At 39.8% G+C, this 27,921-nt stretch overlaps 2 protein-coding genes across 4 annotated transcripts in view; both read left to right on the top strand.

The window, feature by feature from the left end:
- The window catches only part of LOC124122699 (multiple epidermal growth factor-like domains protein 11), a 286,895-nt gene that overhangs the window by 131,645 nt on the left and 127,329 nt on the right, over nt 1-27,921 (top strand). The window lies entirely within an intron of this gene.
- LOC124122701 (multiple epidermal growth factor-like domains protein 11) overlaps nt 1-27,921 on the top strand; it is a 51,978-nt gene that overhangs the window by 6,262 nt on the left and 17,795 nt on the right. The window contains exons 5-20 of one of the 2 annotated variants that reach the window (XM_048400379.1): nt 190-318; nt 3,855-3,983; nt 5,169-5,297; nt 6,464-6,592; nt 7,787-7,915; nt 9,096-9,224; nt 10,430-10,558; nt 11,743-11,871; nt 13,075-13,203; nt 14,384-14,512; nt 15,718-15,846; nt 17,031-17,159; nt 18,363-18,491; nt 19,697-19,825; nt 25,289-25,438; nt 25,878-26,021. In XM_048400379.1, the coding sequence (XP_048256336.1) occupies nt 190-318; nt 3,855-3,983; nt 5,169-5,297; nt 6,464-6,592; nt 7,787-7,915; nt 9,096-9,224; nt 10,430-10,558; nt 11,743-11,871; nt 13,075-13,203; nt 14,384-14,512; nt 15,718-15,846; nt 17,031-17,159; nt 18,363-18,491; nt 19,697-19,825; nt 25,289-25,438; nt 25,878-26,021 (2,100 nt within the window). The remainder of the gene's footprint in view (nt 1-189; nt 319-3,854; nt 3,984-5,168; nt 5,298-6,463; nt 6,593-7,786; nt 7,916-9,095; nt 9,225-10,429; nt 10,559-11,742; nt 11,872-13,074; nt 13,204-14,383; nt 14,513-15,717; nt 15,847-17,030; nt 17,160-18,362; nt 18,492-19,696; nt 19,826-25,288; nt 25,439-25,877; nt 26,022-27,921) is intronic. The other variant, XM_048400380.1, reaches the window with a different exon arrangement.

The following is a 27,921-nucleotide window of genomic DNA, read 5'->3' as shown; positions in this document are numbered from 1 at the left end:
AGCAAAATATTATTGCTATCATTTTATGTGAGTTGTTTTCAAGTATAACACAAAAAACTGGAAGTCCGGTCCTGCAGTGCCCAACGATACAGTATGCTAACCATACAACGCTCACGATGTTTCGTACAAAATACCCAGTTTATCAATGACTGTCTTCTTTTCATTGGAACAATGTGTGTTAATTTACAGCATGCAGTGGCGGCTATTACAAGGACGGGCAATCCTGTACACCGTGTGGAGCTGGGTGCAGGTCAACGTGTAACACGGCAAACGGTCACTGTTCATGTAAAGCTGGCTGGACGGGATATGGCTGCAACAGTAAGCACAGTCTTTCTATACCAATGAGAACACAACGCACAGTGGTACACTCCATTGCCAGAAGGCGATTTTCACTTATTACAGTGTCATAATATGTATGAGTGAGTGAGTTATGTTTTACGCCACTTTTAGTAATATTCACGCATTGTATCCATGTAGGGAATCAAACCCGGGCTTTCGATGTTACAAGCGAATGCTATGACCACAAGAATACCCCACCGTCCCTAATCTGTATACGTTTGGTGATGAAGTGACAAGGATGACACAATGACTGATCAATATCTGGTGTGTCCGCCATGTTAGGCTTATAAGAAATGTATGGATAAGCATATAAAACAATATAAAGATAACTTAGGTAAAATGTTAAGAGAAAAACACAAACACTCCCCAAAAGAGTTTTGGAAAATGTTAAAAGGAGATAAAAAAGATGACAATATTTGTCCTGAAATTGAAGATTTTTACCAGTTTTTTAAGTCACTCAATGAGACAACTTCAGAAGACCCGGAAATGAAGGAATGTACTATGGATACACAATATGACTGTGAAACTTTAAATGGAGATATCACACCTGATGAAGTTATGATAGCAGTAAGAGAACTAAAGAGAAATAAAGCATCCGGTATTGATTTTATAGAAAATGATTATTTTATTGATAGTATTGATTTATTAACCCCTTTGTTAGTTGAACTATTTAACCTGATATTTGAAAAGGGTATACTTCCAGAATCTTGGTTAGTGGGTATAAGTAAACCGATTTACAAGAAAAAGGGTGACCCACTTGATCCTAACTCGTATAGGCCAATCACTATCCTTAGTTGCTTTGGAAAACTATTCACCAGAATTTTAAACAACCGTTTAACTAAATTCTTAGATAAAAATAATATTCTAACACCTGCCCAAGCAGGATTCAGGAAATCTTTCTCAACTGCTGACAATATATTTGTAATTTATATGCTTATGCAAATTTTAAAAAATAATAAACAAAAATTATACTGCGCTTTCATAGACTTTACTAAAGCTTTTGACACTGTTTGGCGAGTGGGATTGTGGAGGAAAATGCAGACTATTGGCATCAAAGGTAGATTTCTTACGTTAGTTCAAAATATGTATAAAAATATTAAATCGTTGATACAGTGTGATGATAAAATGTCAGGTTACTTTCCTTGTAATATAGGTGTCAGACAGGGAGAAAACCTATCCCCTCTATTATTCTCAATTTTCATAAATGACGTGGAAATCTTTTTGCTTTCATCTGGGTGTGGAGGAGTTAATCTCAACTATGATCAAGATAAAGACTTAATTGTATGGATCCAATTCATAATTCTATTGTATGCAGATGATGCTGTATTATTTGATGAATCACCAGAAGGTTTACAGAAAGCCTTGGACACTTTTAATGAATATTGTGAAGAGTGGAAATTACATGTAAATATAAATAAAACAAAAATTGTGATTTTCGGTGGTGGCCCATCGAAAAATTCGAAACATAAATTTCACTATTCTGATAAAACTCTAGATATTGTCGACACTTATACATATTTAGGAATTGTACTTCACAGGAATAGAAAACTAGTATCAAGTCTTAAGTCCCTCAGTGATAATGCTTTGAAAGCAATGTTTTGCCTGATAAAAAAATCAAGAAATTTAAATTTACCTTTGGACTGTGTATTATCAGCTTTTGATACGATGGTATTACCAATATTAACTTATGGTTCAGAAATCTGGGGCTTTGAAAATTTAGAAATTATAGAAAGAATACACCTCAAATTCCTCAGACTTATCACAGGATTAAGAAATTCAACTCCTCGTTATATGATATATGGCGAATTAGGTAGGCTACCATTAAGAATAATAATTTGTAAACGAATGATATCTTTCTGGCACAAATTAACATACCAAACTGGAGTGTATAAACTTTCACAGCTGTTATATCAATATCTGTCTATTAACGGGAACAAGACTATTGCATCAACAAATCCCTGGGTTAGATGTGTTATGAATATATTAGACAGTATTGGATTATCTTATGTATTTAACAATCCGTCAATCTGCACAACAAAGTGGCTAGTGTCAGAAGTAGAGCAAATACTTAAAGATCACTTTTTTCAGAAATGGAGAAGTGACGTTAATTCTAGTTCTAAAGGCTTATACTATAAACATTTAAAGGACACTCCGGTTCTCGATAAATATCTTCTACTGCCAAAACGAATAGCAATTCCAATACTACGATTTCGAACCTGTAATCATAATTTACCTAATGAGACTGGTCGATGGAAAAATATTCCCAAAGAAAATAGAACTTGTAAATTATGTAATTCCCCATCTATTGCTGATGAATTTCACTACTTATTCAGATGTAATTATTTTAAAAGAGAGAGGCGAACATTTCTCTCACCATATTATACTGAATGGCCAAATATTATAAAATTTGTAAAACTCTTATCAACAACAAACACACAGGATCTAAAAAAATTATCGAGATTCATTGTAAAAATGTCCATTAGTATTAAAAATGCTAGGTAATCACATGTTGTTATTAATTGCCATCTTGTCTGCTTTTTGTACATATGCATAATTATTTATTGTAATATGCTCTTGTACCACCTTTTGTGGTTTCTGAGAATAAACTGATTCTGATTCTGATTCTGACACCTTGATGGCATACTGTTGGATTAATGTGAGGTTTGGTTGTGCTTAAAGAGCTATTCCCAGCTCGGCCACGTTGTTAAAAAACAATTACAGCAATGTTATTCTAAATAAAGTGTCTGAGCATTCTTACTTGTTATATTGCTTTGACATTTCAGCTGTGATTCTTCTGAAATACACGTCCAGAATTACTAGAAAGCAGAAAGTAATGGTTTTGTACCGAATGCTGGAAATTGTCATGGAAAACTTTATGCTTCGTTATATAATGGTCAATAGCCATTTCTCATGTTCTTCATACGAAGATTTCAAAGGATACACCAGTGGGGCATGATCCTATTAGCGAAACCCTGGAATCCTCACTATTGCAAATCAAATATTAGCTGACCTGGATCTGTTGGCATTGCTCAAGAAGACAGGCGTGAAGAGCCTAGATTTTTCGTAACTGCATCAGTTGGAAAAATACGTTGAAAATTCATTTGAAACTGGTATTCTTTTTGTATCATATAAACTGATGTAGTGCGCTGCTGTGGCATGAGCAGTTCATTATGCATAACTGTATGGTACTTAAATGCTACTGTGATACTGAAGGTTCTCTGCTCTTTTTTGGCTAATAGTAGACGGATCGTTTCACAACTATTTCGGTTGATTCTAATTTTGCCGGCACCTGTGCTGAGAATACACCAGATATCATTGCACAGTGAAGCAAAATATTATTGCTATCATTTTATGTGAGTTGTTTTCAAGTATAACACAAAAAACTGGAAGTCCGGTCCTGCAGTGCCCAACGATACAGTATGCTAGCCATACAACGCTCACGATGTTTCGTACAAAATACCCAGTTTATCAATGACTGTCTTCTTTTCATTGGAACAATGTGTGTTAATTTACAGCATGCAGTGGCGGCTATTACAAGGACGGGCAATCCTGTACACCGTGTGGAGCTGGGTGTAGGTCAACGTGTAACACGGCAAACGGTCACTGTTCATGTAAAGCTGGCTGGACGGGATATGGCTGCAACAGTAAGCACAGTCTTTCTATACCAATGAGAACACAACGCACAGTGGTACACTCCATTGCCAGAAGGCGATGTTCACTTATTACAGTGTCATAATATGTATGAGTGAGTGAGTTATGTTTTACGCCACTTTTAGCAATATTCACGCATTGTATCCATGTAGGGAATCAAACCCGGGCTCTCGATGTTACAAGCGAATGCTAGGACCACAAGAATACCCCACCGTCCCTAATCTGTATAAGTTTGGTGATGAAGTGACAAGGATGACACAATGACTGATCAATATCTGGTGTGTCCGCCATGTTGGGCGATACATGCACGACACCTTGATGGCATACTGTTGGATTAATGTGAGGTTTGGTTGTGCTTGAAGAGCAATCCCCAGCTTTGCCCCGTTGTTAATAAACAATTACAGCAATGTTATTCTAAATAAAGTGTCTGAGCATTCTTACTTGTTATATTGCTTTGACATTTCAGCTGTGATTCTTCTGAAATACACGTCCAGAATTACTAGAAAGCAGAAAGTAATGGTTTTGTACCGAATACTGGAAATTGTCATGGAAAACTTTATGCTTCGTTGTATAATGGTCAATAGCCATTTCTCATGTTCTTCTTACGAAGATTTCAAATCATACACCAGTGGGGCATGATCCTTTTAACGAAACCCTGGAATCCTTACTATTGCAAATCAAATATTAGCTGACCTGGATCTGTTGGCATTGCTCCAGAAGACAGACGTGAAGAGCCCTGATTTTTCGTAACTGCATCAGTTGGAAAAATACGTTGACAATTCATTTGAAACTGGTATTCTTTTTGTATCATATATACTGATGTAGTGCGTTGCTGTGGCATGATCAGTTCATTATGCATAACTGTATGGTACTTAGATGCTATTGTGATACTGAAGGTTCTCTGCTCTTTTTTGGCTAATAGTAGACGGATCGTTTCACAACTATTTCGGTTGATTCTAATTTTGCCGGCACCTGTGCTGAGAATACACCAGATATCATCGCACAGTGAAGCAAAATATTATTGCTATCATTTTATGTGAGTTGTTTTCAAGTATAACACAAAACACTGGAAGTACCGGTCCTACAGTGCCCAACGATACAGTATGCTAACCATACAACGCTCACGAAGTTTCGTACAACATCTACTTCTCATTGGAACAATGTGTGTTAATTTACAGCATGCAGTGGCGGCTATTACAAGGACGGGCAATCCTGTACACCGTGTGGAGCTGGGTGTAGGTCAACGTGTAACACGGCAAACGGTCACTGTTCATGTAAAGCTCGCTGGACGGGAAATGGCTGCAACAGTAAGCACAGTCTTTCTATACCAATGAGAACACAACGCATTGTGGAACACTCCATGGCCAGAAGGCGATGTTCACTTATTACAGTGTCATAATATGTATGAGTGAGTGAGTTATGTTTTACGCCACTTTTAGCAATATTCACGCATTGTATCCATGTAGGGAATCAAACCCGGGCGAATGCTAGGACCACAAGAATACCCCACCGTCCCTAATCTGTATAAGTTTGGTGATGAAGTGACAAGGATGACACAATGACTGATCAATATCTGGTGTGTCCGCCATGTTGGGCGATACATGCACGACACCTTGATGGCATACTGTTGGATTAATGTGAGGTTTGGTTGTGCTTAAAGAGCTATTCCCAGCTCGGCCACGTTGTTAATAAACAATTAGAGTAATGTTATTCTAAATAAAGTGTCTGAGCATTCTTACTTGTTATATTGCTTTGACATTTCAGCTGTGATTCTTCTGAAATACACGTCCAGAATTACTAGAAAGCAGAAAGTAATGGTTTTGTACGGAATACTGCAAATTGTCATGAAAAACTTTATGCTTCGTTGTATAATGGCCAATAGCCATTTCTCATGTTCTTCTTACGAAGATGTCAAAGGATACACCAGTGGGGCATGATCCTTTTAGCGAAACCCTGGAATCCTCACTATTGCAAATCAAATATTAGCTGACCTGGATCTTTTGGCATTGCTCCAGAAGACAGACGTGAAGAGCCTAGATTTTTCGTAACTGCATCAGTTGGAAAAATACGTTGAAAATTCATTTGAAACTGGTATTCTTTTTGTATCATATATACTGATGTAGTGCGTTGCTGTGGCATGAGCAGTTCATTATGCATAACTGTATGGTACTTAAATGCTACTGTGATACTGAAGGTTCTCTGCTCTTTTCTGGCTAATAAACGGATCGTTTCACAATTATTTCGGTTGATTCTAATTTTGCCGGCACCGGTGCTGAGAATACACCAGATATCATCGCACAGTGAAGCAAAATATTATTGCTATCATTTTATGTGAGTTGTTTTCAAGTATAACACAAAACACTGGAAGTACCGGTCCTACAGTACCCAACGATACAGTATGCTAGCCATACAACGCTCACGATGTTTCGTACAAAATCTACTTCTCATTGGAAAACATTGTGTTAATTTACAGCATGCAGTGGCGGCTATTACAAGGACGGGCAATCCTGTACACCGTGTGGAGCTGGGTGTAGGTCAACGTGTAACACGGCAAACGGTCACTGTTCATGTAAAGCTCGCTGGACGGGAAATGGCTGCAACAGTAAGTACAGTCTTTCTATACCAATGAGAACACAACGTATAGTGGTACACTCCATGGCCAGAAGGCGATGTTCACTTGTTACAGTGTCATAATATGTATGAGTGATTGAGTTATGTTTTACGCCACTTTTAGCAATATTCACGCATTGTATCCATGTAGGAAATCAAACACGGGCTTTCGATGTTACAAGCGAATGCTAGGACCACAAGAATACCCCACCGTCCCTAATCTGTATAAGTTTGGTGATGAAGTGACAAGGATGACACAATGACTGATCAATATCTCGTGTGTCCGCCATGTTGGGCGATACATGCACGACACCTTGATGGCATACTGTTGAATTAATTTGCGTTTGGTTGTGCTTAAAGAGCTATCCCCAGCTTGGCCACGTTGTGAATAAACAATAAGAGCAATGTTATTCTAAATAAAGTGTCTGAGCATTCTTACTTGTTATATTGCTTTGACATTTCAGCTGTGATTCTTCTGAAATACACGTCCAGAATTACTAGAAAGCAGAAAGTAATGGTTTTGTACCGCATACTGGAAATTGTCATGGAAAACTTTATGCTTCGTTGTATAATGGTCAATAGCCATTTCTCATGTTCTTCTTACGAAGATTTCAAAGGATACACCAGTGGGGCATGATCCTTTTAGCGAAACCCTGGAATCCTCACTATTGCAAATCAAATATTAGCTGACCTGGATCTGTTGGCATTGCTCCAGAAGACAGACGTGAAGAGCCTAGATTTTTCGCAAATGCATCAGTTGGAAAAATACGTTGAAAATTCATTTGAAACTGGTATTCTTTTTGTATCATATATACTGATGTAGTGCGTTGCTGTGGCATGAGCAGTTCATTATGCATAACTGTATGGTACTTAAATGCTACTGTGATACTGAAGGTTCTCTGCTCTTTTTTGGCTAATAGTAGACGGATCGTATCACAATTATTTCGGTTGATTGTAATTTTGCCGACACCTGTGCTGAGAATACACCAGATATCATCGCACAGTGAAGCAAAATATTATTGCTATCATTTTGTTTTCAAGTATAACACAAAACACTGGAAGTACGGTCCTGCAGTGCCCAACGATACAGTATGCTAGCCATACAACGCTCACGATGTTTGGTACAAAATACTCAGTTTATCAATGATTGTCTACTTCTCATTGGAACAATTGTGTTAATTTACAGCATGCAGTGGCGGCTATTACAAGGACGGGCAATCCTGTACACCGTGTGGAGCTGGGTGTAGGTCAACGTGTAACACGGCAAACGGTCACTGTTCATGTAAAGCTCGCTGGACGGAAAATGGCTGCAACAGTAAGCACAGTCTTTCTATACCAATGAGAACACAACGCATAGTGGTACACTCCATGGCCAGAAGGCGATGTTCACTTGTTACAGTGTCATAATATGTATGAGTGAGTGAGTTATGTTTTACGCCACTTTTAGCAATATTCACGCATTGTATCCATGTAGGAAATCAAACCCGGGCTTTCGATGTTACAAGCGAATGCTAGGACCACAAGAATACTCTACCGTCCCTAATCTGTATATGTTTGGTGATGAAGTGACAAGGATGACACAATGACTGATCAATATCTGGTGTGTCCGCCATGTTGGGCGATACATGCACGACACCTTGATGGCATACTGTTGGATTAATGTGAGGTTTGGTTGTGCTTGAAGAGCAATCCCCAGCTTGGCCACGTTGTTAATAAACAATTACAGCAATGTTATTCTAAATAAAGTCTCTGAGCATTCTTACTTGTTATATTGCTTTGACATTTCAGCTGTGATTCTTCTGAAATACACGTCCAGAATAACTAGAAAGCAGAAAGTAATGGTTTTGTACGGAATACTGCAAATTGTCATGAAAAACTTTATGCTTCGTTGTATAATGGTCAATAGCCATTTCTCATGTTCTTCTTACGAAGATTTCAAAGGATACACCAGTGGGGCATGATCCTTTTAGCGAACCCCTGGAATCCTCACTATTGCAAATCAAATATTAGCTGACCTGGATCTGTTGGCATTGCTCCAGAAGACAGACGTGAAGAGCCTAGATTTTTCGCAAATGCATCAGTTGGAAAAATACGTTGAAAATTCATTTGAAACTGGTATTCTTTTTGTATCATATATACTGATGTAGTGCGTTGCTGTGGCATGAGCAGTTCATTATGCATAACTGTATGGTACTTAAATGCTACTGTGATACTGAAGGTTCTCTGCTCTTTTCTGGCTAATAAACGGATCGTTTCACAATTATTTCGGTTGATTCTAATTTTGCCGGCACCTGTGCTGAGAATACACCAGATATCATCGCACAGTGAAGCAAAATATTATTGCTATCATTTTATGTGAGTTGTTTTCAAGTATAACACAAAACACTGGAAGTCCGGTCCTGCAGTGCCCAACGATACAGTTGCTAACCATACAACGCTCACGATGTTTCGTACAAAATCTACTTCTCATTGGAACAATTGGTGTTAATTTACAGCATGCAGTGGCGGCTATTACAAGGACGGGCAATCCTGTACACCGTGTGGAGCTGGGTGTAGGTCAACGTGTAACACGGCAAACGGTCACTGTTCATGTAAAGCTGGCTGGACGGGAAATGGCTGCAACAGTAAGCACAGTCTTTCTATACCAATGAGAACACAAAGCATAGTGGTACACTCCATGGCCAGAAGGCGATGTTCACTTGTTACAGTGTCATAATATGTATGAGTGAGTGAGTTATGTTTTACGCCACTTTTGGCAATATTCACGCATTGTATCCATGTAGGGAATCAAACCCGGGCTCTCGATGTTACAAGCGAATGCTAGGACCACAAGAATACCCCACCGTCCCTAATCTGTATACGTTTGGTGATGAAGTGACAAGGATGACACAATGACTGATCAATATCTCGTGTGTCCGCCATGTTGGGCGATACATGCACGACACCTTGATGGCATACTGTTGGATTAATGTGAGGTTTGGTTGTGCTTGAAGAGCAATCCCCAGCTTGGCCACGTTGTTAATAAACAATTAGAGCAATGTTATTCTAAATAAAGTGTCTGAGCATTCTTACTTGTTATATTGCTTTGACATTTCAGCTGTGATTCTTCTGAAATACACGTCCAGAATTACTAGAAAGCAGAAAGTAATGGTTTTGTACGGAATACTGGAAATTGTCATGGAAAACTTTATGCTTCGTTGTATAATGGTCAATAGCCATTTCTCATGTTCTTCTTACGAAGATTTCAAAGGATACACCAGTGGGGCATGATCCTTTTAGCGAAACCCTGGAATCCTCACTATTGCAAATCAAATATTAGCTGACCTGGATCTTTTGGCATTGCTTCAGAAGACAGACGTGAAGAGCCTAGATTTTTCACAAATGCATCAGTTGGAAAAATACGTTGAAAATTCATTTGAAACTGGAATTCTTTTTGTATCGTATATACTGATGTAGTGCGTTGCTGTGGCATGATCAGTTCATTATGCATAACTGTATGGTACTTAAATACTATTGTGATACTGAAGGTTCTCTGCTCTTTTTGGGCTAATAGTAGACGGATCGTTTCACAACTATTTCGGTTGATTCTAATTTTGCCGGCACCTGTGCTGAGAATACACCAGATATCATCGCACAGTGAAGCAAAAAAATATTGCCATCATTTTGTGTGAGTTGTTTTCAAGTATAACACAAAACACTGGAAGTCCGGTCCTGCAGTGCCCAACGATACAGTATGCTAGCCATACAACGCTCACGATGTTTCTTACAAAATACCCAGTTTATCAATGACTGTCTTCTTCTCATTGGAACAATGTGTGTTAATTTACAGCATGCAGTGGCGGCTATTACAAGGACGGGCAATCCTGTACACCGTGTGGAGCTGGGTGTAGGTCAACGTGTAACACGGCAAACGGTCACTGTTCATGTAAAGCTCGCTGGACGGGATATGGCTGCAACAGTAAGCACAGTCTTTCTATACCAATGAGAACACAACGCATAGTGGTACACTCCATGGCCAGAAGGCGATGTTCACTTGTTACAGTGTCATAATATGTATGAGTGAGTGAGTTATGTTTTACGCCACTTTTAGCAATATTCACGCATTGTATCCATGAAGGGAATCAAACCCGGGCTTTCGATGTTACAAGCGAATGCTAGGACCACAAGAATACCCCAACGTCCCTAATCTGGATATGTTTGGTGATGAAGTGACAAGGATGACACAATGACTGATCAATATCTGGTGTGTCCGCCATGTTGGGCGATACATGCACGACACCTTGATGGCATACTGTTGGATTAATGTGAGGTTTGGTTGTGCTTGAAGAGCAATCCCCAGCTTGGCCACGTTGTTAATAAACAATTACAGCAATGTTATTCTAAATAAAGTCTCTGAGCATTCTTACTTGTTATATTGCTTTGACATTTCAGCTGTGATTCTTCTGAAATACACGTCCAGAATTACTAGAAAGCAGAAAGTAATGGTTTTGTACCGCATACTGGAAATTGTCATGGAAAACTTTATGCTTCGTTGTATAATGGTCAATAGCCATTTCTCATGAACTTCTTACGAAGATTTCAAAGGATACACCAGTGGGGCATGATCCTTTTGGCGAACCCCTGGAATCCTCACTATTGCAAATCAAATATTAGCTGACCTGGATCTGTTGGCATTGCTCCAGAAGACAGACGTGAAGAGCCTAGATTTTTCGCAAATGCATCAGTTGGAAAAATACGTTGACAATTCATTTGAAACTGGTATTCTTTTTGTATCATATATACTGATGTAGTGCGTTGTTGTGGCATGAGCAGTTCATTATGCATAACTATATGGTACTTAAATGCTACTGTGATACTGAAGGTTCTCTGCTCTTGTGTGGCTAATAGTAGACGGATCGTTTCACAACTATTTCGGTTGATTCTAATTTTGTCGGCACCTGTGCTGAGAATACACCAGATATCATCGCACAGTGAAGCAAAATATTATTGCTATCATTTTATGTGAGTTGTTTTCAAGTATAACACAAAACACTGGAAGTACGGTCCTACAGTACCCAACGATACAGTATGCTAACCATACAACGCTCACGATGTTTCGTACAAAATCTACTTCTCATTGGAAAACATTGTGTTAATTTACAGCATGCAGTGGCGGCTATTACAAGGACGGGCAATCCTGTACACCGTGTGGAGCTGGGTGTAGGTCAACGTGTAACACGGCAAACGGTCACTGTTCATGTAAAGCTGGCTGGACGGGAAATGGCTGCAACAGTAAGCACAGTCTTTCTATACCAATGAGAACACAACGCATAGTGGTACACTCCATGGCCAGAAGGCGATGTTCACTTGTTACAGTGTCATAATATGGATGAGTGATTGAGTTATGTTTTACGCCACTTTTAGCAATATTCACGCATTGTATCCATGTAGGAAATCAAACACGGGCTTTCGATGTTACAAGCGAATGCTAGGACCACAAGAATACCCCACCGTCCCTAATCTGTATAAGTTTGGTGATGAAGTGACAAGGATGACACAATGACTGATCAATATCTGGTGTGTCCGCCATGTTGGGCGATACATGCACGACACCTTGATGGCATACTGTTGAATTAATTTGCGTTTGGTTGTGCTTAAAGAGCTATCCCCAGCTTGGCCACGTTGTTAATAAACAATAAGAGCAATGTTATTCTAAATAAAGTGTCTAAGCATTCTTACTTGTTATATTGCTTTGACATTTCAGCTGTGATTCTTCTGAAATACACGTCCAGAATTACTAGAAAGCAGAAAGTAATGGTTTTGTACCGCATACTGGAAATTGTCATGGAAAACTTTATGCTTCGTTGTATAATGGTCAATAGCCATTTCTCATGTTCTTCTTACGAAGATTTCAAAGGATACACCAGTGGGGCATGATCCTTTTAGCGAAACCCTGGAATCCTCACTATTGCAAATCAAATATTAGCTGACCTGGATCTGTTGGCATTGCTCCAGAAGACAGACGTGAAGAGCCTAGATTTTTCGCAAATGCATCAGTTGGAAAAATACGTTGAAAATTCATTTGAAACTGGTATTCTTTTTGTATCATATATACTGATGTAGTGCGTTGCTGTGGCATGAGCAGTTCATTATGCATAACTGTATGGTACTTAAATGCTACTGTGATACTGAAGGTTCTCTGCTCTTTTTTGGCTAATAGTAGACGGATCGTATCACAATTATTTCGGTTGATTGTAATTTTGCCGACACCTGTGCTGAGAATACACCAGATATCATCGCACAGTGAAGCAAAATATTATTGCTATCATTTTATGTGAGTTGTTTTCAAGTATAACACAAAACACTGGAAGTCCGGTCCTGCAGTGCCCAACGATACAGTATGCTAGCCATACAACGCTCACGATGTTTGGTACAAAATACTCAGTTTATCAATGACTGTCTTCTTCTCATTGGAACAATTGTGTTAATTTACAGCATGCAGTGGCGGCTATTACAAGGACGGGCAATCCTGTACACCGTGTGGAGCTGGGTGTAGGTCAACGTGTAACACGGCAAACGGTCACTGTTCATGTAAAGCTGGCTGGACGGAAAATGGCTGCAACAGTAAGCACAGTCTTTCTATACCAATAAGAAAAACAACGCATAGTGGTACACTCCATGGCCAGAAGGCGATGTTCACTTGTTACAGTGTCATAATATGTATGAGTGATTGAGTTATGTTTTACGCCACTTTTAGCAATATTCACGCATTGTATCCCTGTAGGGAATCAAACCCGGGCTTTCGATGTTACAAGCGAATGCTAGGACCACAAGAATACTCCACCGTCCCTAATCTGTATATGTTTGGTGATGAAGTGACAAGGATGACACAATGACTGATCAATATCTGGTGTGTCCGCCATGTTGGGCGATACATGCACGACACCTTGATGGCATACTGTTGGATTAATTTGCGTTTGGTTGCGCTTGAAGAGCTATCCCCAGCTTGGCCACGTTGTGAATAAACAATAAGAGCAATGTTATTCTAAATAAGGTGTCTGAGCATTCTTACTTGTTATATTGCTTTGACATTTCAGCTATGATTCTTCTGAAATACACGTCCAGAATTACTAGAAAGCAGAAAGTAATGGTTTTGTACCGAATACTGGAAATTGTCATGGAAAACTTTATGCTTCGTTGTATAATGGTCAATAGCCATTTCTCATGTTCTTCTTACGAAGATTTCAAATAATGCACCAGTGGGGCATGATCCTTTTAGCGAAACCCTTGAATCCTCACTCATGCAAATTAAATATTAGCTGACCTGGATCTTTTGGCATTGCTCCAGAAGACAGACGTGAAGAGCCTAGATTTTTCGCAAATGCATCAGTTGGAAAAATACGTTGAAAATTCATTTGAAACTGGTATTCTTTTTGTATCATATATACTGATGTAGTGCGTTGCTGTGGCATGAGCAGTTCATTATGCATAACTGTATGGTACTTAAATGCTACTGTGATACTGAAGGTTCTCTGCTCTTTTCTGGCTAATAAACGGATCGTTTCACAATTATTTCGGTTGATTCTAATTTTGCCGGCACCTGTGCTGAGAATACACCAGATATCATCGCACAGTGAAGCAAAATATTATTGCTATCATTTTATGTGAGTTGTTTTCAAGTATAACACAAAACACTGGAAGTCCGGTCCTGCAGTGCCCAACGATACAGTTGCTAACCATACAACGCTCACGATGTTTCGTACAAAATCTACTTCTCATTGGAACAATTGGTGTTAATTTACAGCATGCAGTGGCGGCTATTACAAGGACGGGCAATCCTGTACACCGTGTGGAGCTGGGTGTAGGTCAACGTGTAACACGGCAAACGGTCACTGTTCATGTAAAGCTGGCTGGACGGGAAATGGCTGCAACAGTAAGCACAGTCTTTCTATACCAATGAGAACACAAAGCATAGTGGTACACTCCATGGCCAGAAGGCGATGTTCACTTGTTACAGTGTCATAATATGTATGAGTGAGTGAGTTATGTTTTACGCCACTTTTGGCAATATTCACGCATTGTATCCATGTAGGGAATCAAACCCGGGCTCTCGATGTTACAAGCGAATGCTAGGACCACAAGAATACCCCACCGTCCCTAATCTGTATACGTTTGGTGATGAAGTGACAAGGATGACACAATGACTGATCAATATCTCGTGTGTCCGCCATGTTGGGCGATACATGCACGACACCTTGATGGCATACTGTTGGATTAATGTGAGGTTTGGTTGTGCTTGAAGAGCAATCCCCAGCTTGGCCACGTTGTTAATAAACAATTAGAGCAATGTTATTCTAAATAAAGTGTCTGAGCATTCTTACTTGTTATATTGCTTTGACATTTCAGCTGTGATTCTTCTGAAATACACGTCCAGAATTACTAGAAAGCAGAAAGTAATGGTTTTGTACGGAATACTGGAAATTGTCATGGAAAACTTTATGCTTCGTTGTATAATGGTCAATAGCCATTTCTCATGTTCTTCTTACGAAGATTTCAAAGGATACACCAGTGGGGCATGATCCTTTTAGCGAAACCCTGGAATCCTCACTATTGCAAATCAAATATTAGCTGACCTGGATCTTTTGGCATTGCTTCAGAAGACAGACGTGAAGAGCCTAGATTTTTCACAAATGCATCAGTTGGAAAAATACGTTGAAAATTCATTTGAAACTGGAATTCTTTTTGTATCGTATATACTGATGTAGTGCGTTGCTGTGGCATGATCAGTTCATTATGCATAACTGTATGGTACTTAAATACTATTGTGATACTGAAGGTTCTCTGCTCTTTTTGGGCTAATAGTAGACGGATCGTTTCACAACTATTTCGGTTGATTCTAATTTTGCCGGCACCTGTGCTGAGAATACACCAGATATCATCGCACAGTGAAGCAAAAAAATATTGCCATCATTTTGTGTGAGTTGTTTTCAAGTATAACACAAAACACTGGAAGTCCGGTCCTGCAGTGCCCAACGATACAGTATGCTAGCCATACAACGCTCACGATGTTTCTTACAAAATACCCAGTTTATCAATGACTGTCTTCTTCTCATTGGAACAATTTGTGTTAATTTACAGCATGCAGTGGCGGCTATTACAAGGACGGGCAATCCTGTACACCGTGTGGAGCTGGGTGTAGGTCAACGTGTAACACGGCAAACGGTCACTGTTCATGTAAAGCTGGCTGGACGGGATATGGCTGCAACAGTAAGCACAGTCTTTCTATACCAATGAGAACACAACGCATAGTGGTACACTCCATGGCCAGAAGGCGATGTTCACTTGTTACAGTGTCATAATATGTATGAGTGAGTGAGTTATGTTTTACGCCACTTTTAGCAATATTCACGCATTGTATCCATGAAGGGAATCAAACCCGGGCTTTCGATGTTACAAGCGAATGCTAGGACCACAAGAATACCCCAACGTCCCTAATCTGGATATGTTTGGTGATGAAGTGACAAGGATGACACAATGACTGATCAATATCTGGTGTGTCCGCCATGTTGGGCGATACATGCACGACACCTTGATGGCATACTGTTGGATTAATGTGAGGTTTGGTTGTGCTTGAAGAGCAATCCCCAGCTTGGCCACGTTGTTAATAAACAATTACAGCAATGTTATTCTAAATAAAGTCTCTGAGCATTCTTACTTGTTATATTGCTTTGACATTTCAGCTGTGATTCTTCTGAAATACACGTCCAGAATTACTAGAAAGCAGAAAGTAATGGTTTTGTACCGCATACTGGAAATTGTCATGGAAAACTTTATGCTTCGTTGTATAATGGTCAATAGCCATTTCTCATGAACTTCTTACGAAGATTTCAAAGGATACACCAGTGGGGCATGATCCTTTTGGCGAACCCCTGGAATCCTCACTATTGCAAATCAAATATTAGCTGACCTGGATCTGTTGGCATTGCTCCAGAAGACAGACGTGAAGAGCCTAGATTTTTCGTAACTGCATCAGTTGGAAAAATACGTTGACAATTCATTTGAAACTGGTATTCTTTTTGTATCATATATACTGATGTAGTGCGTTGTTGTGGCATGAGCAGTTCATTATGCATAACTATATGGTACTTAAATGCTACTGTGATACTGAAGGTTCTCTGCTCTTGTGTGGCTAATAGTAGACGGATCGTTTCACAACTATTTCGGTTGATTCTAATTTTGTCGGCACCTGTGCTGAGAATACACCAGATATCATCGCACAGTGAAGCAAAATATTATTGCTATCATTTTATGTGAGTTGTTTTCAAGTATAACACAAAACACTGGAAGTACGGTCCTACAGTACCCAACGATACAGTATGCTAACCATACAACGCTCACGATGTTTCGTACAAAATCTACTTCTCATTGGAAAACATTGTGTTAATTTACAGCATGCAGTGGCGGCTATTACAAGGACGGGCAATCCTGTACACCGTGTGGAGCTGGGTGTAGGTCAACGTGTAACACGGCAAACGGTCACTGTTCATGTAAAGCTGGCTGGACGGGAAATGGCTGCAACAGTAAGCACAGTCTTTCTATACCAATGAGAACACAACGCATAGTGGTACACTCCATGGCCAGAAGGCGATGTTCACTTGTTACAGTGTCATAATATGGATGAGTGATTGAGTTATGTTTTACGCCACTTTTAGCAATATTCACGCATTGTATCCATGTAGGAAATCAAACACGGGCTTTCGATGTTACAAGCGAATGCTAGGACCACAAGAATACCCCACCGTCCCTCATCTGTATAAGTTTGGTGATGAAGTGACAAGGATGACACAATGACTGATCAATATCTCGTGTGTCCGCCATGTTGGGCGATACATGCACGACACCTTGATGGCATACTGTTGAATTAATTTGCGTTTGGTTGTGCTTAAAGAGCTATCCCCAGCTTGGCCACGTTGTTAATAAACAATAAGAGCAATGTTATTCTAAATAAAGTGTCTAAGCATTCTTACTTGTTATATTGCTTTGACATTTCAGCTGTGATTCTTCTGAAATACACGTCCAGAATTACTAGAAAGCAGAAAGTAATGGTTTTGTACCGCATACTGGAAATTGTCATGGAAAACTTTATGCTTCGTTGTATAATGGTCAATAGCCATTTCTCATGTTCTTCTTACGAAGATTTCAAAGGATACACCAGTGGGGCATGATCCTTTTAGCGAAACCCTGGAATCCTCACTATTGCAAATCAAATATTAGCTGACCTGGATCTGTTGGCATTGCTCCAGAAGACAGACGTGAAGAGCCTAGATTTTTCGCAAATGCATCAGTTGGAAAAATACGTTGAAAATTCATTTGAAACTGGTATTCTTTTTGTATCATATATACTGATGTAGTGCGTTGCTGTGGCATGAGCAGTTCATTATGCATAACTGTATGGTACTTAAATGCTACTGTGATACTGAAGGTTCTCTGCTCTTTTTTGGCTAATAGTAGACGGATCGTATCACAACTATTTCGGTTGATTCTAATTTTGCCGACACCTGTGCTGAGAATACACCAGATATCATCGCACAGTGAAGCAAAATATTATTGCTATCATTTTATGTGAGTTGTTTTCAAGTATAACACAAAACACTGGAAGTACGGTCCTGCAGTGCCCAACGATACAGTATGCTAGCCATACAACGCTCACGATGTTTGGTACAAAATACTCAGTTTATCAATGACTGTCTTCTTCTCATTGGAACAATTGTGTTAATTTACAGCATGCAGTGGCGGCTATTACAAGGACGGGCAATCCTGTACACCGTGTGGAGCTGGGTGTAGGTCAACGTGTAACACGGCAAACGGTCACTGTTCATGTAAAGCTGGCTGGACGGAAAATGGCTGCAACAGTAAGCACAGTCTTTCTATACCAATAAGAAAAACAACGCATAGTGGTACACTCCATGGCCAGAAGGCGATGTTCACTTGTTACAGTGTCATAATATGTATGAGTGATTGAGTTATGTTTTACGCCACTTTTAGCAATATTCACGCATTGTATCCCTGTAGGGAATCAAACCCGGGCTTTCGATGTTACAAGCGAATGCTAGGACCACAAGAATACTCCACCGTCCCTAATCTGTATATGTTTGGTGATGAAGTGACAAGGATGACACAATGACTGATCAATATCTGGTGTGTCCGCCATGTTGGGCGATACATGCACGACACCTTGATGGCATACTGTTGGATTAATTTGCGTTTGGTTGCGCTTGAAGAGCTATCCCCAGCTTGGCCACGTTGTGAATAAACAATAAGAGCAATGTTATTCTAAATAAGGTGTCTGAGCATTCTTACTTGTTATATTGCTTTGACATTTCAGCTATGATTCTTCTGAAATACACGTCCAGAATTACTAGAAAGCAGAAAGTAATGGTTTTGTACCGAATACTGGAAATTGTCATGGAAAACTTTATGCTTCGTTGTATAATGGTCAATAGCCATTTCTCATGTTCTTCTTACGAAGATTTCAAATAATGCACCAGTGGGGCATGATCCTTTTAGCGAAACCCTTGAATCCTCACTCATGCAAATTAAATATTAGCTGACCTGGATCTTTTGGCATTGCTCCAGAAGACAGACGTGAAGAGCCTAGATTTTTCGCAAATGCATCAGTTGGAAAAATACGTTGAAAATTCATTTGAAACTGGTATTCTTTTTGTATCATATATACTGATGTAATGCGTTGCTGTGGCATGAGCAGTTCATTATGCATAACTGTATGGTACTTAAATGCTACTGTGATACTGAAGGTTCTCTGCTCTTTTTTGGCTAATAGTAGACGGATCGTATCACAATTATTTCGGTTGATTGTAATTTTGCCGACACCTGTGCTGAGAATACACCAGATATCATTGCACAGTGAAGCAAAATATTATTGCTATCATTTTATGTGAGTTGTTTTCAAGTATAACACAAAACACTGGAAGTACGGTCCTGCAGTGCCCAACGATTCAGTATGCTAACCATACAACGCTCACGATGTTTCGTACAAAATACCCAGTTTATCAATGATTGTCTACTTCTCATTGGAACAATTTGTGTTAATTTACAGCATGCAGTGGCGGCTATTACAGGGACGGGCAATCCTGTACATCATGTGGAGCTGGGTGTAGGTCAACGTGTAACACGGCAAACGGTCACTGTTCATGTAAAGCTGGCTGGACGGGATATGGCTGCAACAGTAAGCACAGTCTTTCTATACCAATGAGAACACAACGCATAGTGATACACCCCATGGCCAGAAGGCGATGTTCACTTGTTACAGTGTCATAATATGTATGAGTGAGTGATTTATGTTTAACGCCACTTTTAGCAATATTCACGTATTGTATCCATGAAGGGAATCAAACCCAGGCCTTCGACATTACAAGCGAATGCTAGGACCACAAGAATACTCCACCGTTCCTAATCTGTATAAGTTTTGTGATGAAGTGACAAGGATGGAACAATGACTGATCAATATCTGGTGTGTTCGCCATGTTGGGCGATACATGCACAACACTTTGATGACATACTGTTGGATTAATTTGCGTTTGATTGCCCGCCATTCCGCTTGAAGAGCTGTCCCAAGCTCAGCCGCGTTGTGAATAAACAATTAGAGCAATGTTTTTTTCTAAATAAAGCGTCAGAGCATTTTTACTTGTTATAATGCTTTGACATTTCAGCTGTGATTCTTCTGAAATACACGTCTAGAATTACGAGAATGCAGAAAGTAATAGTTTTGTACCGTATCCTGGAAATTGTATTGGAACGCTTTTTGCAATGCCTTCATTACAAGTTACGCTCATTCCCCAGGTATGCTCATTAACAACCATCATTTCGAACAAATATATTTTTTATCGAATGTCATATAACACACAGTTCCTTTTGTCGTTAGTATGTTTCTCAACACAAAAGACCGAGAAGGTTTGCAAAACAGTTTTACATTTGTTCTATATGAGTATTACATTTGTTCATCCATCATCTTGCTTATTTAATGTTAACCTACAAACGTTGTTTTCTTTGAACTGTTGTTTATATGACGAGAGCAGATAATTCATTTAATTTAATGGCATATTACTTTCATTTTCTTCGCATTAACAGTGTCCCCTCATGAAAGGCCTATTGATAAGACCATTTGTATTTAACAGTATGTTCGCAGCAGTGAAATCCCTCGAAAAATAGACATATGCGTCTCAAAAAAGGAGAGTTCAGATCATTTTGTCATCGTCAACAAATCAATATCATATTCAATAGATTTTTTTTCATCATGTCTCTTTCCACAACAGTTAGAATGCTTTCTTTTTGAAAAACATCAACCCGTATCCTCCTCAACCTTTGGCTGTGACCTTGTATACTGGCTCGACACTTTACTTCATGCTTATTGTTCTTTTACCTCACCCTTCACCCGTGGTAACCTATGCAAGTGACAAAACCAGTTGACCAAAACCAGTTGACCAACACCAGTTTACAACACCAGCTGACAACACCAGTAAACAACACCAGCGGACAACCCCTGTTGACAACGCCAGCTGACCAACACCAGCTGACAGCACAAGTTGCCCAACATAGGCTGACCAACACCGGCCGACAACACCAGTAAACAACACTAGTTAACAACACCAGTTGACAACGCCAGTTGACAACATCAGCTGATAACACCAGCTGACCAACACCAGCTGACAACCCTTACTGACAGCTGGTCAATTGAGGCGCTGGAAAACAAATACGCCCACGTTCTCGGTTCAAGTGAAATAGGATGGCCTTGGTGACAAGGCGCGAGCTCATCTAGCCTACACATGAAGCCAGCTATCTATCAAACTTCTACTTTCCCCCACATCCCATTATTAATTTCTACCCTTAGTGAGTTAGGGCGGAAGCGCGAGTGAAAACCGGAGTATGTTTGTAACAAGGCATCTGCTCTTGTCCCAAGAGCTGTTTAAACGGTTCATAAGTTTAATGAGGGTGCACATTTAGTAATATTGTGCATATTCGGGTTTACACCTAGGTTTTAGTTTGCCTGTGACATTGATGATTGTCTTAAATGCGTTCATGATGGTGTAGTTGGTGTTATTTTGGATTGTTTTAGGAGTCTTTGAACTATCTTCCCTGCTTAGACCAGGGTAAGATGTGTCTTAAACTGAGCTCGGATCCAACAATCGGCTCATCATGTTTTGCCCTGTCTTTTCTTGACACCAAATAAGGTGTGTGTGTATATGTGTGTATGTGTGTTGGGGAGGGGGGAGTGTGTGTGTGTGTGTGTGGGGGGGGGGGGGGGGGGGTGGGGGGGCAGCGCTCTTTAAACTTTCTTCTTTCTCTATTGCTAACCTACTTTTAAAAGTTCTCGTTAAAATAAAGGGAACCCCAAAATACGAGATATCAAGGATGCTTGGATGCTGCTTGGAACCGGGGTAACATGTGTCCCCAGCACTCCAATCCTGCCGGTAATGGTCGACAAAATTGTGCAACGTTGTGGTTCAGGGTATTGGAGCCCCTAACAATGTTACTTTCGCCTTACGCACCACTTTGACATTACTACACCTGCACAGGTCTTAAAACCGGTTGGTCGTGTCTTGCTCTGTGCTTGGTAAACTTCATTTTGAAAATATGTTTATATACAACAAAGTCATAGGACTCAAGGCGGTGGATGATGGGCCAAGCTGACATTAATTATCCCCAGTTTCTAAATAAATAGAATTAAGATAACAGCCAAGGGCGAAACTGTTGAGTAGGCAGGGCTGTTTAATCTTTCTTCTTTCTTTATGCTTAACCCACTTTTCACTGGTTCTCGTTACGAAAATAAGAGAACACTTTCAATACATAGAATTGTATAACATCTGACTCAAGACATTATTAGTAGCTAAACCGACTCATATTCCGGAAACTGCCTTGAGTTGATAAGCAGAGTTGTCATCACGTGATCTGACGCTACAGCGTAGATACTACTTGCAGACGATCATTGTTTCTGTTAAGTGTAGGTTACTGGCGTTCGGCTCCAGTGTGAACATTCCGGGCTAGAATTAGTCGTCAGCAACCTATGCATGCCTTAAGATGCGACTAACAGGTTCGGGTGGTCAGGCTCGCTGACATGGCTGATGCATGTCAATTTATCCCAATTGCTTAGATGCAGGGGATTTTAACTCATGAGTAAATGGCTTCGCATTAACAGTGTCCCCTCATGAAAGGCCTATTGATAAGACCATTTGTATTTAACAGTATGTTCGCAGCAGTGAAATCCATCGAATAATAGACATATGCGTCTCAAAAAAGGAGTGTTCAGATCATTTTGTCATCGTTAACAAATCAATATCATATTCAATAGATTTTTTTTTATCATGTCTCTTTCCACAACAGTTGGAATGCTTTCTTTTTGAAAAAAACATCAACCCGTATCCTCCTCAACCTTTGGCTGTGACCTTGTATACTGGCTCGACATTTTACTTCATGCTTATTGTTCTTTTACCTCTCCCTTCACCCATGGTAACCAACACCGACTGACAACACCAGTTAACAACACCAATTAACAACACCAATTGACAACGCCAGTTGACAACACCAGTTGACTAACACCGGCTGACAACAGCAGTTGACCAACACCAGCTGACAACACCGGTTGACAACGCCAACTGACAACACCAGTTGTCAACGCCAGCTGACAATGCCAGTTGACAACACCAGCTGACAACTTTAGCTAACAACACCAGTTGACAACACTAGTTAACAACACCAGTTAACAACACCAGCGGACAACGCTAGCTGACAACGCCAGCTGACAACATTCCGGGCTAGAATTAGTCGTCAGCAACCTATGCATGCCGTAAGATGCGAATAACAGGTTCGGGTGGTCAGGCTCCCTGACATGGCTGATGTATGTCAACGTATCCCAATTGCTTAGATGCAGGGGGTGTCAATCACTTTATTGCCTGTTCCAGTATCAATTATTTTCAGACCGCTGTCATATAGCTGGAATATTGCTGCGTGCAGCGGTAAACAATCAACAAATTGACAAACGAGCGTTCGCCAAGGCATCAACAGACAGCGACGCCGATGAAAACGTAGCATTTTCTTTCAATGACTTCACACATATTCTTCCATATCAATATGAGCCCCTGATAGTCAAAGTAGTTCTGCCAGCACAAATGAAAACGAGGTACATCCATCGAGTGAAGACGACCAATCAGATGACAACAGGAAACGACTGGGGTTCACCAACTGGTTTTAAGCAGTAGCCTCACGTTTCTAAATAAAATGGATGTTTATATAATAATCATAGTTTTGTTTTCTTCGTAAGACGTATATTCTTGTTATGTCTAATTATGTCCGCTGTGCTGTCTTAACGTCAGACAAATGGCATAGGGCTAAAGCTAAATCTGATTTCTTTATATGTGACTGTTATGTATTGATTGTATTGTCTTGTTATGGTTAGTTAAGTTAATGTTGCCGTTTAAACCGTTGCAATAATATGTATTTCACTGATCAATGGAGGGATGTCAGTGTCTGGTATTTAGCTTACTAAATGCTCTCGACTAGTCTTGTCCACAACATCTGTCACAACATCGTCTCAAGAAATGTACAAAACATTCACACTTGAGAGATATAGACACAGAACATGATTGCAAAAAACATCGGTGGCGGATCCGAGTGGGGATTTGGCTTGTTAAGATATGTAATTGGGCTAGTGGTGAGATCAAGGCAGCGGTTTGTTTCTTTTGACATAACTCTGAAATCAAATATGACATTTTTAGTGTGAATATGTACTTTGTATGACTATTTAGCATGTTTTAAGACGTAGTGATTCTTTCTTGACATGAGATTATTTCTGCCTAATGCCGACCTATGATTTTCTAGAATATTTAGAATATATTAGTCATATGTACCTTAATCGACGACATGTTTTAATTCTGTATTACACTCTTGTTGGATATTTGGATATATCCAAAAATGAATCGAACTTAGTAAAAGAACGTAGTGTGAAACAAACAACAAAAAACAAATGGTATACAATTAACATTTGTATTACAAAATTGACTGTTTACAAATCAATACAAATTACTGTACAACAATTACAATGGTAGTACACAAGAGAGTGGTAGTACACTATTCAGTGACAGTATATATATATTATGATGACTATGGTCAGTGTTAAATACAAAAATACAGTGGTTATAGCAAACGCCAGTGACAGTATATTCACCAAGCGGTGACGGTGGTCAAGCTTCCGAAATGGGCCTAGACGGGGAATCCGGGGTGATCTTCACACGGAAGCTGGTCTTGATATTTCCTCGTGAATATGTGTGATGAAATGTGTGAGAGATGCGAGAGCATGCTGTTGTTCCCGTATATACCTTCTACCTAGCTTCCAGAACTTTCTACAAAAAAACTGTAAGGCTCTATACAACGCTGGACGAGTCTCGGCGTTCCCGTTGCCACACCACTCTATCTATAGTAACTTCTTGACGACTGCTTACATTAAATAGTAACATGTTTAGCCACAGACCCATACATGTATTGGTCATTATTTCTTTAATCAACAATGAACACATTACACAATGGATTTATCAAAGTGCGTTATTGCATGGAACTGTCAGCTATTGATAAACAGCCAGTTTACTTGCTATGCAAATAAATCTCAATTCAAATGTCTACATTCATTATCACCAACCAGTCTGTTCCCCTTGGACATACGGAATTAACTGTGTGCTGAAGTGCTCAAGAGGATGTGTCAACCAGACTTGTGACAGAACCACTGGACGTTGTGACATGTGTCTGGATGGATGGGAACACAAGGACCAGAACATATCAAGATGCGACAAAGGTAATCCTTGGAGCATCTACATGCGCCTTGACTATAGTGTTGATCCATACGTATATGAAGAATACAATAAATAATGGTTTTGCAACAAATCAGTCTCGCTCCGTTTGGAAAGTCAATAAGGTAAGAGCGAAAAGGGCAATAGGTAAGTGCAAAAAGGGCAATAGGTAAGTGCAAAGAGTGCAAGTAGGTAGATACATACCCGTATCTGTTGATATTTTTAAAATATTTTAATAATTCATCCAAATTGTATCGATCGTGTATGTTGAAAATGTCATATAAATATCCACTAACCAAAATAACAAAATGAAATCCACACAAAGGAGGCAACATTAAAGAACCTAAATTCTAGAATCAATGTGAGTTTCCGTCTGTGATATTAGGAGTTCGCAAAACGGGTGCATACTAACAGATTTACTAAACTGTTTCATTTTGGTTCCAGAATGTGATGATGGAAGGTACGGTGAACAGTGTAACGATGAATGTAGCATCCACTGTGCCAATGCCACGTGTCATCATGTCAATGGTTCCTGTACTCAAGGCTGTCTTGACGGAAGAAGTGGCGAATATTGTGAAGTTTCTGAAGGTAATTCTGTCATGATGTAATTCGGATTAATAAACAAAGTTATGTATAGTAGGCTGGCAACAACTCGATCACGAATTTTACAATTAAAGAGTTAGCAAGACGCAATAACGTGGTATGGACACAAATGCACACGTTGAACTATTCTCTCTGCCTGGAGGGAGGAAGGTCGATGGCTCGATATCATAACTGTTATCCTTCCTGGCCAGCAGACCCGTGAAGATCCGGGGGTTGAATAGGTCTTCAGCAACCCATGCTTGCCGTAAAAGGCGACTATGCTTGTCGTAAGAGGGACTAACGGGATCGGGTGATAAGGCCCGCTGACTTGGTTGAAGCATGTCATCGTATCCCAATTGCGTGGATCGATCCTCATGATATCAGTCATATAGATGGAATATTGCTGAGTGCGGCGTAAAACTGCAGCTGGAAGGCAAGATGATGTCTTTGAGTTGGGCATCCATGTTAAATCTGGTATATCACTAGACTTGCTATAAATACAGACTAGTGCATTCACTTCGTTATATAAGTGAAATAAACTGAACGCGACGTTAAACCCAATTTCACCTTGCCCAGCCCACCAACTAGATCATCATGAGTTTAGTATCATGTTCTGCAGGAAAGTGATATATAGAGGTATATCTCGCGAGTGTGTTTGGGGATGGTAAATATCCTGCATTAGGAATAAACATTGTATTTAGCGAGCCTTGGCGAGCTAAATACATAGTGTTTTTTTCCTAATACAGGATATTTACCATCCCCAAACACACAAGCGTGATAACCTCTTTATCATATAATGTTACTCTTTAATTCTGTGCTTCAAATTCGCTTTCCCTCTCTCACAAACATTACCGAAACATTGCGAGTTTTCGTGGAATGTGCGCATTAATATTTACTACGTCATAGGGTAAGTGATGTGTCAGTCGGACAGTGACAGTAGCCAATATAGTTCCAACCGAAATCTGTTTCTTATAGGTGGCGAAGCAACATATACGCAAAACAACAATTGTTTTTAATTGCCTTTCGCGGCAATCCATCGGTCTGTCCGCTAGAGTAACTGCCCGTTGTCAAAGGGAAGCTACTCTATCCCTAGTCTATGAGACGTCACGGCCACGGTCAGACGTTGTTGACAGTAGGTCGATCCTATCATAACGTTAAGAAGTGTAGTCAGATGTACACGCAGCAACAAAACGAAATAAGGTAACAATTCAAACATATTTCGGCCAAATCCAACTATTTTAATTTGTTGAGTAGGTGTCAAGCCGCAGAGGTCTACAAGCACATCTATGGCTACTGATCCCGCTTGGCTAGGCCTCGTGTCCTCGCAAATTTGTATCGAAATTTATATCTCCAAAGTTGCCAAAACTTATAAAATGCCTTAGCTACGTCACAGTTAGACACTGATTTATAGTATATTAGACTGGTTTTTTTATAATGATAGCAATTATCCCTGTAGTTTATCCAGATTCCCGATGGTTAATTCTGACCCGATCGCCATGTTTGTTTATAAACTGTGAAAGTATTCCCTACTTGACCTTTGATATTTGCATCTCTATCCGCATATGACCCTAACGGATATCGTTTTTATCCGTTGGCTTTATCCTGCCGAGATTGCAGTCATTTTCTATGAGCACATGTTGCTATTATTTCACTAAGTGATCTATTTTGAAGAAGGGCCATTGCAGTCGTAGAGCTCCTTTTCGCCTTGTAACCTTGCAGATAGTTTGTACCACAGATTTATCATGTATATGTTTTAGATCTGCTTTCTTTAGACATTTATATTTAATTAAATGTTTTTATACCTAGTTGCTTGGTATTTCCATTTCCATATTTCCTGAATACTCCCATCCGTCGTCATCCCATAAAACATCATCATAACATGACTATCAGTATTGACACTATTCCC

The sequence above is a fragment of the Haliotis rufescens genome, unplaced genomic scaffold (assembly GCF_023055435.1).
Source record: "Haliotis rufescens isolate VD_foot unplaced genomic scaffold, xgHalRufe1.0.p SCAF_2, whole genome shotgun sequence".
NCBI classification, from domain to species: Eukaryota; Metazoa; Mollusca; class Gastropoda; order Lepetellida; family Haliotidae; genus Haliotis; species Haliotis rufescens.
Note: the sequence above shows the minus strand (reverse complement) of the source record. Positions and strands in the feature narration are given on the sequence as shown.